The 12,791-nt window shown below is 37.8% G+C and overlaps 2 protein-coding genes across 2 annotated transcripts; both read left to right on the forward strand.

Annotated features, from left to right (window-relative positions):
- The first annotated feature begins 38 nt into the window (after nt 1-38).
- Nucleotides 39-6,290, forward strand: LOC101899154 (importin-11). Its single transcript, XM_005191415.4, has 3 exons — nt 39-146; nt 278-2,372; nt 4,701-6,290. Exons 2-3 carry the CDS (start codon nt 297-299, stop codon nt 5,718-5,720), a joined length of 3,096 nt encoding a protein of 1,031 aa, XP_005191472.2. The 5' UTR covers nt 39-146; nt 278-296; the 3' UTR covers nt 5,721-6,290.
- A 2,262-nt stretch (nt 6,291-8,552) lies between these two features.
- LOC101900697 (protein Cep89 homolog) lies at nt 8,553-12,562 on the forward strand. The gene is made up of 2 exons (XM_020039586.2): nt 8,553-8,883; nt 11,158-12,562. Exons 1-2 carry the CDS (start codon nt 8,608-8,610, stop codon nt 12,481-12,483), a joined length of 1,602 nt encoding a protein of 533 aa, XP_019895145.1. The 5' UTR covers nt 8,553-8,607; the 3' UTR covers nt 12,484-12,562.
- The last annotated feature ends 229 nt before the right edge of the window (nt 12,563-12,791 follow it).

A 12,791-nucleotide genomic window follows, 5' to 3' on the forward strand; every position in this document is an offset into this window, starting at 1 on the left:
GATTGTTTACCAGCTCTGTTGCACTGAACATACCCACTTGTTCGCCGAGTAGCTCTGCATTTTGTCAAGAAATTTGACATTCTCACGATTTTACTTCAATTTTTCATTTTCAATAGCTCAATCAATATAACCGATGTTGAAAAAATGTAAGTCGCCTCCACTGTAATGTCCTTTGTGAAATGTGTGCGAAATATTTGATGTTATAGCCACACCTTCCGGTTATTGATGCATTACGTTCGTCTTTTTTCTTTTCTTCTTTCGTTTGCAAACTTTGTAGCATTTTGCCATCCATCATAATGGAGCAAACACCGCCTCTCTCACCAGAAGTTATGGTATGTCAGGCCTTGCGAGCCGCTACCGATAGCAATCATGAGGTGGTACGCAAAGCTGAGGCCCAGCTGGTAGAATGGGAAACACAGACAGGGTTCTTTCCAACGTTGACACGTTTGTGTCTGGCCGCAGTAGCCGATCCGAATATTATCCAACAGCTGGATGTCAATGTCCGTTGGATGGCTGTGGTTTATTTGAAGAATGGAATAAATAAATACTGGCGCAAGGGAATGCGTCAGGAATTGTCACCGGAGGAAAAACAGCAAATTCGGGATTTGCTATTGATACATTTCTCGAACGAGCCCATTCCCCAGGTTTCATTGCAGATAGCGGTGCTTATGGCTCGTATTGCACGCATAGACTGTCCCCATGACTGGCCACAATTGATGCCTGAGCTGTTGAAGCGTATACAAGCATTCTCCGCCTCGAACACTGCTGGCTGTGAATCACTTAAAAGCGGAGAACAACAACGGGTACTCTTAACGCTGCATCATGTGATTAAAGCGTTGGCATCACGCCGCCTCTGGGCCGAGAAGAGAGTATTCGAAGAACTGACCAGTAACATCTATGAATTTATCTATCAAATGTGGGACACCTATTGCACACTGTTCTTCCATCAGCTGAAAGATGCCCAACCGATGTTGGCCAAGCCCACATTGGAAATTGCCGTGTTGTGCACCCGCATTCTGAGAAAGCTTACCATTTATGGTTATATGAAACCACAAAACTCACCAGTTTGCTTACAGTTCGCGGAGAAACTGTTTGAACGTTTGAAACAATGCCTGAGTGTTCGTTACGAACTGCGCCAATTGAATGCCGATGAAAATTTGGTTAGCTTGCTGGAAAAGTTAATTTTGAAACAGATGAAAACTTTGTTGGAATTCCAAGAGACACATGCCGTGGCCTTTAAGAATTTTGTGCCCATGGCCCTGCAGTTCACCTTTGACCATGTCTTCCATGTTAGTGCTTATCTAATATTCACCGATAATGTCATCAACTTTCGCCAATTTGCCATACACTGTATCAACTTGATGAAAGGACTTATGTCGCCATTCTATTGGCAAAAAATCGATAAATTCTTGGACAACGACAATAGCCAAGATTTGGAAATACGTTCATCCTTGGAGACTTTCTTTACGGAGGAGCGCTTGAGTTATATTTGTGAGAAGATTATAACACATTATTTTATATTAACACAAATCGAATTGGATTTATGGCTGGAGGATCCCGAAGAGTTTGCCCAGGATGATAGTGGTGGTGATACATGGAAATATGCTTTGAGACCTTGTGTTGAGACGCTATTCTCGGTGTGTGTTACCAACTATCAAGCTCAAATGTCAGCAGAAGTTGTGAAGTATGTACAGAAAGCCCAACAGATTCAGTTGACGGCTGACTCCGATCTTAAAGATATTCTGCTCAAAGATGCCATTTACAATGCGGCGGGGCAGGCATCACTACATTTGTTCAATGAACTAGATTTCGATGCATGGTTTAGTGGCCAACTGTTGAATGAATTGAAAATAGAAGCACTTAATTTTCGTATTTTGAGAAGACGTATTATTTGGTTGCTTGGCGAATGGGCTGGTGTTAATTTCTCACGCAATCTACGACCACTGGCCTATGAGGCGTGCTTACATCTGCTACGACCCGCTGAAGATATGTCCATACGTTTGGCAGCCTCCAGTACATTATCGATTCTAATTTCGGACTTTGATTTTGCTCCCGAAGCCTTCCTACCCTATTTGGAGCCATCGTTTAATGCTCTCTTCATTCTGTTGCGTGAAGCCAAAGAATGTGATACCAAAATGAAAGTGTTGGCTATTATGTCATCTCTGGTCGAGAAAATGAGTGACAACATTGAACCCTATGCCGATAGTTTAATATCATATTTACCCCTGCTATGGAAAGAGAGTGAAGACTACAGCATGCTAAGGTGTGCCATTATTTGCACACTACAGCAAATTGTTAAGGCGATACGTGACATACCGGAGAAAATGCGTCCATTTTTGTATAGTTTGATTGCTTTGAGTACCGATCTGCAGGTAAGAAAGGGTGATGGCGATTACGAATTGGGATGACAACAATAACAATGACGTAATCCGACAGAAAATTAACAATATTTGTTCAATGACTAAAGAAAGATGCCATTCCCAAAAACAAGTTTAGTCAAAGCTGCCATGAGCTGGGGACTTAGCAGCATTGAGATTATACCACCTGAATGTTTTTTTTTTTAACCCAATGAGGAAAATATCAGCAAGATTAAATCGATGTGTTAGGAATAAACATATCGGGACAGCAGGTTTAAAATTTCTATTTTATGCTTTTTTTCTCAAATTGTTAGACAAGCATATTAGGTTGTCTATACAGAAAAAAATTACATTTTAGATTTTAGGAGAAAACGAAATTAAGTTACGCGCCCAACTCAAATCGTAACGTCCAGAGAAAGTCCATAGCTTATAGAATTTCGTTTCCATTAATAATAATAACAGAGTTAGTTCGGCGAGCTTTCGAGAACAACGAAACGATCTAGGAATAACATATCTTAGGTATGAAACATAGCAACATAGTGGGGACCGAAGTGGCTGATGAATTGGAAAATTGCTCTGCGGTATTTTGGCCCATTCCTGGCGAAGCGCTTACTTGAGGTGTTGGACTCTTTATTGCCAACCTTGGTTTCCAAAATACTCCAGACACAATATTCCAACGGATTGGTATTCGGAGGAACCTCGTTTTGTAACCATTCTTGGGTGGCGCGTGCCGAGTGCGATGGTGCTGAGTCTAAAATATTTCGCGATAATATTCGGCATTTATTCTGATGCCATGGTCGATTAATATCGGCGGAGATCGACCATTGACTGTTATGGCGGCCCACACCATCACCATGGCCGGCGCTTGAATTCTGGTGGCCAACCGAAGGTGCACATTTTCAGCTGACCTCTTTGGCAAGTAAACACGATCATTTTGTTTGTTTACAATCTACTGGACAATGAATGTTTTCTCATCGGAGTAAACCAAATTCGAAAGTTCACCACTTTCGGCCATGCGAAGCAACTCTTTAGCTCTTTTGAGTCTATTTTCTTTCTGTGGCGGTGTAAGTTCTTGCACTTTTTGGAAATTCAATGGCTTCACCCCGAGCTCATTTTTCAATATCTGCCGAATGGAATATTGCGATATGTTCAGCTCACGAGCCATTTTTTGGCTACTGCGACACGGGTTTCGATCAAGTCGCTTCTTTACTTTTCGAACCATTTCTGCTGATGTTGCTGTTTTCTTCCGACCACTTCCTTGACGTCGGGCTACGCAGCCAGTATCACGCTAACGAGCGATGGTACGAGACACAAAAGATTCATTCACATTTAAATGCTGGAGTGCTCTAACGATAGCCACTAGTGGTTTTCCAGTTAAATATAAAGAAATCACACTATCACGCTTGAATTCCATCACGAATACTTTTTTTCTGAAAAATTCTCACCAAAATGCTTTTGTACGCTTGTTAACAATATAATGAGCTGTCACTGGAATAATTTAAACAGCTGTCGGACGAGTGGCTTTGAAGTGACAGCAGTCTAAAGTTGGTTGCGGTTTTTTCATCTCATCCTGTAGGTTCTATCAACATCCACAAGTTTGTTAAGAACATTCCCTTGCTATGCAGACTACCGTATTAACTATACTTCTCTCTATAACTATTTCTTCTCTTCCTCGCTTCTATATCTTTCCTATATCCAAATTTTCTTATATCTTCCCAGAATGAACACGATGGAACAAAGGTTTCCCATCCTTAAATCATCAAACAAACCTTGGTATCAAAATGTTTGGTTAGAATATTTTCCAAAGAATTCTTATTGTATTGATTGGTTTTTGTTATTTAGACTATGAAAAATTGAGAAAACCACTACTAAAGTGTTGATGACGCAAATTTCAAACATGCCATCATCAAATGTTTTGGTTTAGAGTTTAGTCTATAAATACAGATGAGTCAGCAAATTCAGTCTCGCACAAAGATTTACATCAATAGTTTAGTTATTTGAACACTTACGCACCTCTTTCGTAGAGTGATACTTATTCATTGTGGAAAAATACCCATCAGTAGTGGTCTGGCCTTGCAAATGTCATGAATGTTATCATCAGATCGCAATGGTTTGATTTGAATCAAAAAAAGCAAGGTTCAAATATACTTATCGAAGTTCAAATCAATCGATGAAAATCTTTCAACACTGCTGTAGCTCCTTATGGTACATGAGAGTAGGGATATTACCCTACACAGCGCCTTCTCCCATAATATTCGTCGATATTGCTTTTCGAATTCTTTTTCTATTGTCCTTTAGCTCTGAATCTAACCAAATAATTCTTCATTTCATTTTACTTTCCAGGAACCCTCTCACATTTATCTCATCGAAGAAGGCCTATCCCTATGGGTAGCTGTTGTCGAAAATTCCACAAGCATTTCGGCACCACTCATCGATCTATGTCGAAATATAATGCCAATAATTGAAATGTCATCGGAAAATCTTCGAACTGTATTGGTGTTAATACAGGCCTATATATTGCTCGATGCCAATGCCTATTTGGAACGATATGGACGTTCATTTGTTGACTTTTGTAATCGTATGTTTGACGACATACGTCCCGAGGGTATAATACTTATGGTAAAAGTATTAGAAATCTGCTTAAAAACGGACACAACAAATGGCCTGGAACTGGTGAGACCAGTTCTGCCCTATATCTTTCGACAAGTGTATAGCAATAAAGACTTCCCCATGCTTATGGGCATGTACCTGACAATGGTAGCCCGTGTCTTGCTCATAAGTCAACAAGTTTTCATGGAAGTCATACAGGAGTTGCAGCAACCAAATGCCTTGGAAACCATTCTAGATGTGTGGATCACGAAAATGCCTTTGGTCACCGAGTTAGAGAAAATCAAGCTATTCTCCCTGGCCTTTTTATCGATATTTTCCAATAATCCCATACTGTTGGAACGTTTTCCCGCCATTATGCAGAATATTGGTGATGCTCTGTTCGAGGTGATGCGTGAAGATGACGATGGTCAGCAGTCACTGACCGATGATCCCAATGCCCCACAAGAAAATAAACCCATTAAATATTGTGATTCGTTGGTGTTTGCCGATGAATATGATTTGGATACCAGTAGTTACTGTACTATGGATGATTTTGATTATAAAACCTATCACTATGATCGTTGTCGGCAGTTGTCTCTAAAGGATCCCGTACATAAGATTGCTTTACCGCAATACATCGAATGGCAGTTGGGAAATTTACGCACCCAACTTGGAGATGAAGGCTATCAGCAGTTAATGCGCACGGTTTATCCAGCCGTTTTGGAAAGATTTTCTCAATTTGTTAATTTACAAATCAATTTTCCCATAAACTAGCAGCACTGAACTCTGGGGTGTTCATTATATTTTACAACCGAGAAAACACCACCACGACACTCCCCACTAAAAATTTTAAGGTCTTCGTCGTGTACAAGAAAGCTACAAACTAAGGGAATCTATACAGTTTCTAATGGTAGCTATGTTAAAGCGTTTGTCTGAGATAGTCATTGGCAAGTTGATTCTAACACCATCTGTTGGTTAATGTATAAGTTACTATTCTAATCAGTTTTTGATACCAATGTAAATTATTTTATGTCATTTTAATTATTATTTTTTAATGCTATAATTTTTTTTTTAAATAATATTACTTACTATATTTGTAGAGTATGTATGTATTTAACAAGATTATGTTTTGATGATGATGATTTTTATAAAAATAAAAAAAAACACAAACAAGGAAAAACCATAAAACGAAAATAATGAATGAAAACAAAAATAACAAGAAAAAAAGGAGTTTTAAAATGTTCTCCTTACACTGCACTTCTAAAATCTAAAATCGAAATTAATTCTTTTTTAAAAAAACAAAATTGTTTTGTTATAATGGATAAATAAAACAATAAAAACAAACTAATTATTGAGTAATGATTTGGAGAGATTTAAGAGTATGGTTTAAACAAAAACCTAAATCAAGACAATAAAAGAAAAATGTCTAATAGAATGGCATAAAATTATAGATACACTGTGCTGCCGCCAATCGGTAGGTGAACATTTTCAGGCATGGTAATAATCTTATGACAGTAGATAGTTGTAGGTTGTCAAGATGAATCTTTATATATAACATTGTTGAAGACAAAAGGATCCTAAGTAACATATGTATGAGAATTGCAGATTTCGATCACTTCTAAAATCGTTGGCGTTAAAAAAGCTATATCTGTTCATGTTTTCGTAGAGGTTGGAATTGTTTTTAGATGTTGGAGATGTGACTGATCAAAAATCAATCCTAATGGAGACTCAAAGGAGAATAAGTCTAAATTAAGACTAACTGAATTAAAATATAAGTACAGGGTGAGAAGTAATAAAACTGCAACCAACTTCAGATTGCTGTCATTTCTAAGCCACTCGTCCGAAAGTTGTAAAAATTATTCCAGTGACAGCTCATTATATTATTTACATGCGTATAAAATTTGGTACGAATTTGGTTTTCTCCGATGAGAAAACATTCGTTGTCCAGTAGTTTGTAACAAACAAAATGATCGTGTTTTCTTGCCAAAGAGGTCAGCTGAACCTTCGGTTGGCCACCAGAAGTCAAGCGCCGGGCAAGGTGATGGTGTGGGCCGCCATAACAGCCGATGGTCGCTCTTCGCTAGTATTAATCGACCGTGGCATCAGAATAAATGCCGAATATTATCGCGAAAATATTCTGGAGGGTGTATTAAAGCCTTTGGCACGCAAACATTTTGGCCGCAGACCTGTTGGAGTGTACAACCAACAGGATCAGCACCATCCTCGCTTCATTTCCAGCGCACAATGACAACCAAAATCTCCGAATACCAATCCGTTGGACTACTGTATCTGGAGTATTTTTGAAAGCACGGCTGACACTAAAAAATACCAAAGTGTCGATCACCTCAAGCAAGCGTTTCGACGGGAATGGGCCAAAATACCGCAGATCAATATTTGAGCAGCGGGCATTTTAAGGCTATAATTCGTGCCAAAGGTGACCAATTCGAACAAATCTAAACTTATTCTAAAATTTGATGCTATTTCCGACATTTTTTGCTTTCATTCAATAAAATTTTAAAAAAATGTAAAGATTATGACGTTTGGCTTTGTTGAGTTTTTTTATCCCACCCTGTAGGTCCACTATATGGTATAGCCCACATACAACCCCCCGATATTCGATATTTTGACGATATTAGGGACATTATTCGCCGAAGCTGTTTCAAATTTCGTATTTAGAATTCGTAATGGGCTCTACAGACTTTTACAAAATATTGCGTATCCAGACCCACGTCTTCGTATAGCCTCCATATAACGGTACCTCCCATTGATTTTTTTAGCGACATTATTCACCGGAGCTGTTTATTATTAGAGTTCGTAATGGGAACTACAGTCTATGCCAATCTATGCAGGACCACGTATTCGTATAGACCCCAATATAACGACTATATTCGGTATTTTTAAGATTTTAACAGAAATTTTAACGGATTTAATTTATTTTTTTTTTCGAAAATTTTCAAATTTTTTTTCCAAATGGTGAAGGATATTCAAAGAATTAAAAATTAAATTAAAATAAAAATTTCAAACAATCTTCGGAGACCTACTGGTCCATTGTGTTCATCCTAAATCATGTTTTAGTAGAGTTAAGGTTCGAATAATTCCAAATAAAAGTCAATTAACTAATACGTTCAGAATTCTTTAAACATCTAAACAAATTCAAGGCAAATTAGAAGTTTTAACTTGCCGCTGTTCGCATGTGTCTACTTTTGGTTAAATTTAAACCGTACCAGGCAAACCTCTTCCCCACAGTAGCAACCCTTGTCCTAACATTTAGTTTAGGGATGTCAAGTGACGAAACCATTTCGATTTCAGAGGTAAATACCCCTTTTGTGACAATGTTAGGTGCTAACCAAAAGGATAATTAAGGAATTTTCCACAATTGTTCATACTTTTTTCTCGAATCCTAATTAACATATCAGACAAGGGGAATAGTTCCTGTATTTTCTATTCTACTTCCAAACAGAAGAAAATTACCTTTTTTCCCCAATGACATCCCTATTTTCCGTTAACGCGCCAATATCTAGTCGAATCCATTGCCATGACAACGTTGAATTTTAGAACTTTTAATCCACCACCCTTCCTGACACAATCAGTTTATATAGACAACAATAAAGGAAAACATATTTATAAATAAAAAATATAAAATCTTTTGCTTAAATATAGAATGTCAACAAATACCACACGCCGTAATGTTATCATAACCGATTTGGATCAATCGGATAATGAACAGCGACAAATGGAGGAGAATCATCGTAAAGCTGTTTACAAGAAACGCTCAAGAGAAAAACAATTACAAACATTGTCAGGAAATTTTACACGACGCTCCCAGAGTGCTGAATGCAAGCCACAGGAAAGACTGACGACAGCAGGAAAGGAAAACACCGGAGGTGGTGATAGGCCAAATAAAAATGTGAAACATGTTAGCTATTTTCATGATTTGGTAAGTTACGAGCACACTTATGAAGTGTTTGGCATCTGCTCCAGCCATGGTTTTTCCCAGGGAGTTGCAATGGTTTCAGTGTTCATTACATTGAGTGGACAACCTATAATATTTTTTGATTCGTGGAGATTTGTATAGACCCTCTGCTGTGTTTTAATAAAACAGTCAAAAGAAGACAAGATAGATACAAGGTCCATATAATGATTTACATGGAATCTCATTCTAAGTCGATTTTTACATGTCCATCCGTCTCTCCATATAATGTTGTAAACAAAGTACAGTAATTATTGCCCAATTAGGATGAAACTTTGCACAGTTCTTTTGTTTTGCTTAAAGGCGAACTCTTTTGAACATGATTTCCTGTTTTTTATAAACCTAATGTGTAATATCAGCCAAAATAGGATGCATTTTGGTGTATATGATCGAATTTTGCTTGGATGCTAGTATGTCAAAGGGAGTTATACTGGATTTTCAAGCAAGACTGATATTGTAGATTGATTTTACCTGGTACATGTTTTTGTATGATGAGTGCTTAAGAAAAACAACATTCCAAATGTTGTTGAAGATGGCCAATTTGATCAATTCGTATCTGACCTAAGACTGATAAAAATATTACAACGTGCCAGATTTGGACAATATCGTCTACTTCCATTATTTTTTTGAGATATTTTCCAAAGTTTTGGGAAATGTGGAAATATGCATGAGTTACCAGATATAGGAGACCGATATAGGAAATAGAACATTTGTATCCAATTTTATACGATATCATAAATTCCGATTAATTATGTATTCATATCAGATTTCTAGCTAAGGGAAATATTTATGTAGAGAAAGTTGTATAGAATCACCGACTTATTTCACAATTATGCAAATATAAATATTAGAAATTGTGACCCTTTGTGGTTGAAGTAACTGAAGGGGTTGGGAGATATCTATCATCTTCACAACAGATTTTGCGTTAGAAAATATGTTTGGATGTGTGAAATTTGAATAGAGTTGGGTGCTTATTTCGCATTTTGTGTTTCAAAATGTTGAACCCTTTGTGGGGGAAGTATCACAAAGAGTGCGTCGATATATCCCACAACAGATCTTGTGTTAGTAAAAATAATTTCTTGTGTGAAACTTGAAGAGAATCTGATGCTTATTTTCGGATATTGTCACCCTTTTGTTTATTAAAAATGTTTACCCCTGGTGTTGGAGGTACCAGAAGAAATGGTCCGATCTCTGCCATCTTTGAAACAGATCTTGCGTTGATAAAAATATTGAGATGAGAATGAAATCGGATGGAAATTTTACGTTTTTTGAGCTTCATGGATGTTCAAAATTTTGAATCTTTGTGGGGGGAGGCACCAGAAGGACTGGGCCGATACATCCCAACCTCACAGCAGATCTTGTGCTAGTAGAAATAATGGCATGTGTAAAATTTGAAGAGAACCGGATGCTTATTTTGGATTTAATAATTGTTTTTGTTATTCAAAACTTTGACCGTTTGTGGGGGAGGTACCAGAAGGAATGATTTGATCTCTACAATCTTTATAACTTTATAACCATCTTCTGTTGATAGAAATATTGAGCTGTGCCAAGTCTGAATAGAATAGGATATTAATTTCGCGTCTTATTAGCTTCATAAATATTCAAAATTTTGGTCGTTTGTGGAGGAGGTATATTCCATCTTCACACCAGACCTCGGGTTAATAAACATTGTGATGTATGTAATTTGTAGATAATCGGACTCTTACATCACATTTTATAAGGGATATATTTATTCAAAATTTCGACCTTTTTTGGGGGAGGTACCAGAAGGAATGGACCGAAGCTTATCTCCGAATCCAATCTATGTTTTATAATAATATTAGGATGTACCAAGTTTGCACCAAATCGGATACTCCCTTCGAGAGTTATCGTGCGCACAGGCCAGCCAGACAGACGGACATCGCTAGATCAACTTCAAATGTCCTGAAACGGATTTGGTCCAAAGAGACCTAGGGTCTAAAACCATTATGTTGATTAGGGACGTTTTCGAATTCGTTTTCGTATAGTCCATGGCCCATATAAGGTCGGCCAAGAAGACCTTATATAGACCTTGGTATTGTTATACAATAACATGCTCTTATTTTTCATACTGTGGGATGTATTCCGCTAAGCGTCGTATTAAAGGCTACCGTTTAAATGTTGAACCAAAGTTTTACATTAAGATCCATTTGAAGAAATATTTAGCAAGATTTAGAATGTTGTACATTCTCTCAATTCAAATAATATCCTCCTTTTTTCAAGCTCCAGTCAAAGGATCAACAAATGGAAAAACTCCTTCAACGTTTGGCAACAGTGCATAAATTTAATGAACAATTTGCCGATGAAAATCAACGTCTTCTCAACGAGGCCAAAACGCTGCAACAACACATATCCCATTTACAACAACAAATAGCCAATTGTGACAAATGTCAACGTCTGGAAAACGATCTGAGGAAAAGTGAAGAGGATAATCGTTTATTGTCTGCCGATGTAAATATGATGAAGACCCTAGTCTACCGTTTAAATGTACAAATTGAACGTTATCAAGATGCACTGCGCCAAACGAAATTAGCTTCCGAGGAAACTGCAAAGACTGTAACCACCTCCGATCCAACGAAATCTTCTTCCATTTCTCAGTGGCAAGAGGAGCCAATACGCAATCATACATTGGCGCCTCTTTTACAGTCGTATGATGAAATGATACGAGACAAAGAAGATTTAATCCAGCAATATACTCAAGAATTTGAACACTTTACCGGCGAATTGAAAACCGTTTTGGAGGAGAATAATCGGCTACAGCAACAGGTGGACTCGCTTAAAAGAGATGGCGGCAATTGGCGTGAAGAACGTGCACGACTTCAGGCCCAGCTAGATATTTGCCGGCAAAAGGCTGAAGCCCAAACGCGCAAAACCGATTTGGCCAAAGAGAAACTTGTGGAAGTAATGCATTGTTATGAGCAGAAAATACAAACATTGGTCCTGGACATGGAACATTTACAAAATGCCTACACAAGATGTAAAGCCGAATTGGTGTCTCTAAAAAGTATAGCTGCCCTTCCCCAAGATACCATTGCAAATTCCCTCAAAGAATGCAAAGAACTCTTGGAACAACTACGACAACAACACAGTAAAGAGAAATATTCGCTGGAGCGAACAATTGGTGAGTTAACCGAACGACATGCTGGCGTCGATCATCAAGTGCAAAAACTGAGAGATGAAAATTCAAAATTAAAACAAGAACTGGAACAACACTCAGCTCAGACGGAAGAGTTGCGCAAACGCAATGTTTCACTTCAACGCAGCACGGAGAAAGTGAAAAGATCACGTGATCGTCTGCGAGCACGTCTGCGTATAGCGTTACAGTGGGCTCAAAAACTGGAAGAGGGTCAGGCAAATTTGCAAAGTACATGGGATGCTCTCAAACGTTTGGAAACCATTGTCAAACACAAAGAGTCTCAAGTTCGGGGGTTACACGCACGCCATCTGCAAGAGATCGATAAAATGGAAAAGAAATTGGCACAAAAGGAGGAAACGATACGCACTATTTTAAGAGATCGTCTTAATGTAAATTCAACGGAACAGCGATAGCAATAGTTCCTGTTTCATGGAACATATTATATATAATTCTAGTCAATTGTTAGTTTATGTTTATAACGTTTTTCAGTTTTTTAATTAAAAAAAATATATAAAATGCTTAGAATGATGATGTAATACGATTATATAAAATATATAATTATATAAAATCTGAAAGTTTCTATATTAAATATTTTTTGGGAGACTTTAACATTTAGAAACCGCAATATCAAATTTCAGCTGATTTGGAGGAAATTGGGACAAAACCTCCGAAATGCCAAAAAACAGTAGGTGCCGTTAATTGGGCGCTATGATATGGAGTT

The sequence above is a fragment of the Musca domestica genome, unplaced genomic scaffold, assembly GCF_030504385.1.
Source record: "Musca domestica strain aabys unplaced genomic scaffold, Musca_domestica.polishedcontigs.V.1.1 31, whole genome shotgun sequence".
NCBI lineage: Eukaryota > Metazoa > Arthropoda > Insecta > Diptera > Muscidae > Musca > Musca domestica.

Bases quoted from the DNA above. Each gene is read 5' to 3' on its own strand.
- LOC101899154 (XM_005191415.4), top strand. From the start codon at position 297: ATGGAGCAAACACCGCCTCTCTCACCAGAAGTTATGGTATGTCAGGCC. The intron at 2,373-4,700 runs GTAAGAAAGGGT...TTTACTTTCCAG, and splicing joins CTTTGAGTACCGATCTGCAG to GAACCCTCTCACATTTATCT.
- LOC101900697 (XM_020039586.2), top strand. From the start codon at position 8,608: ATGTCAACAAATACCACACGCCGTAATGTTATCATAACCGATTTGGAT. The intron at 8,884-11,157 runs GTAAGTTACGAG...CCTTTTTTCAAG, and splicing joins TTAGCTATTTTCATGATTTG to CTCCAGTCAAAGGATCAACA.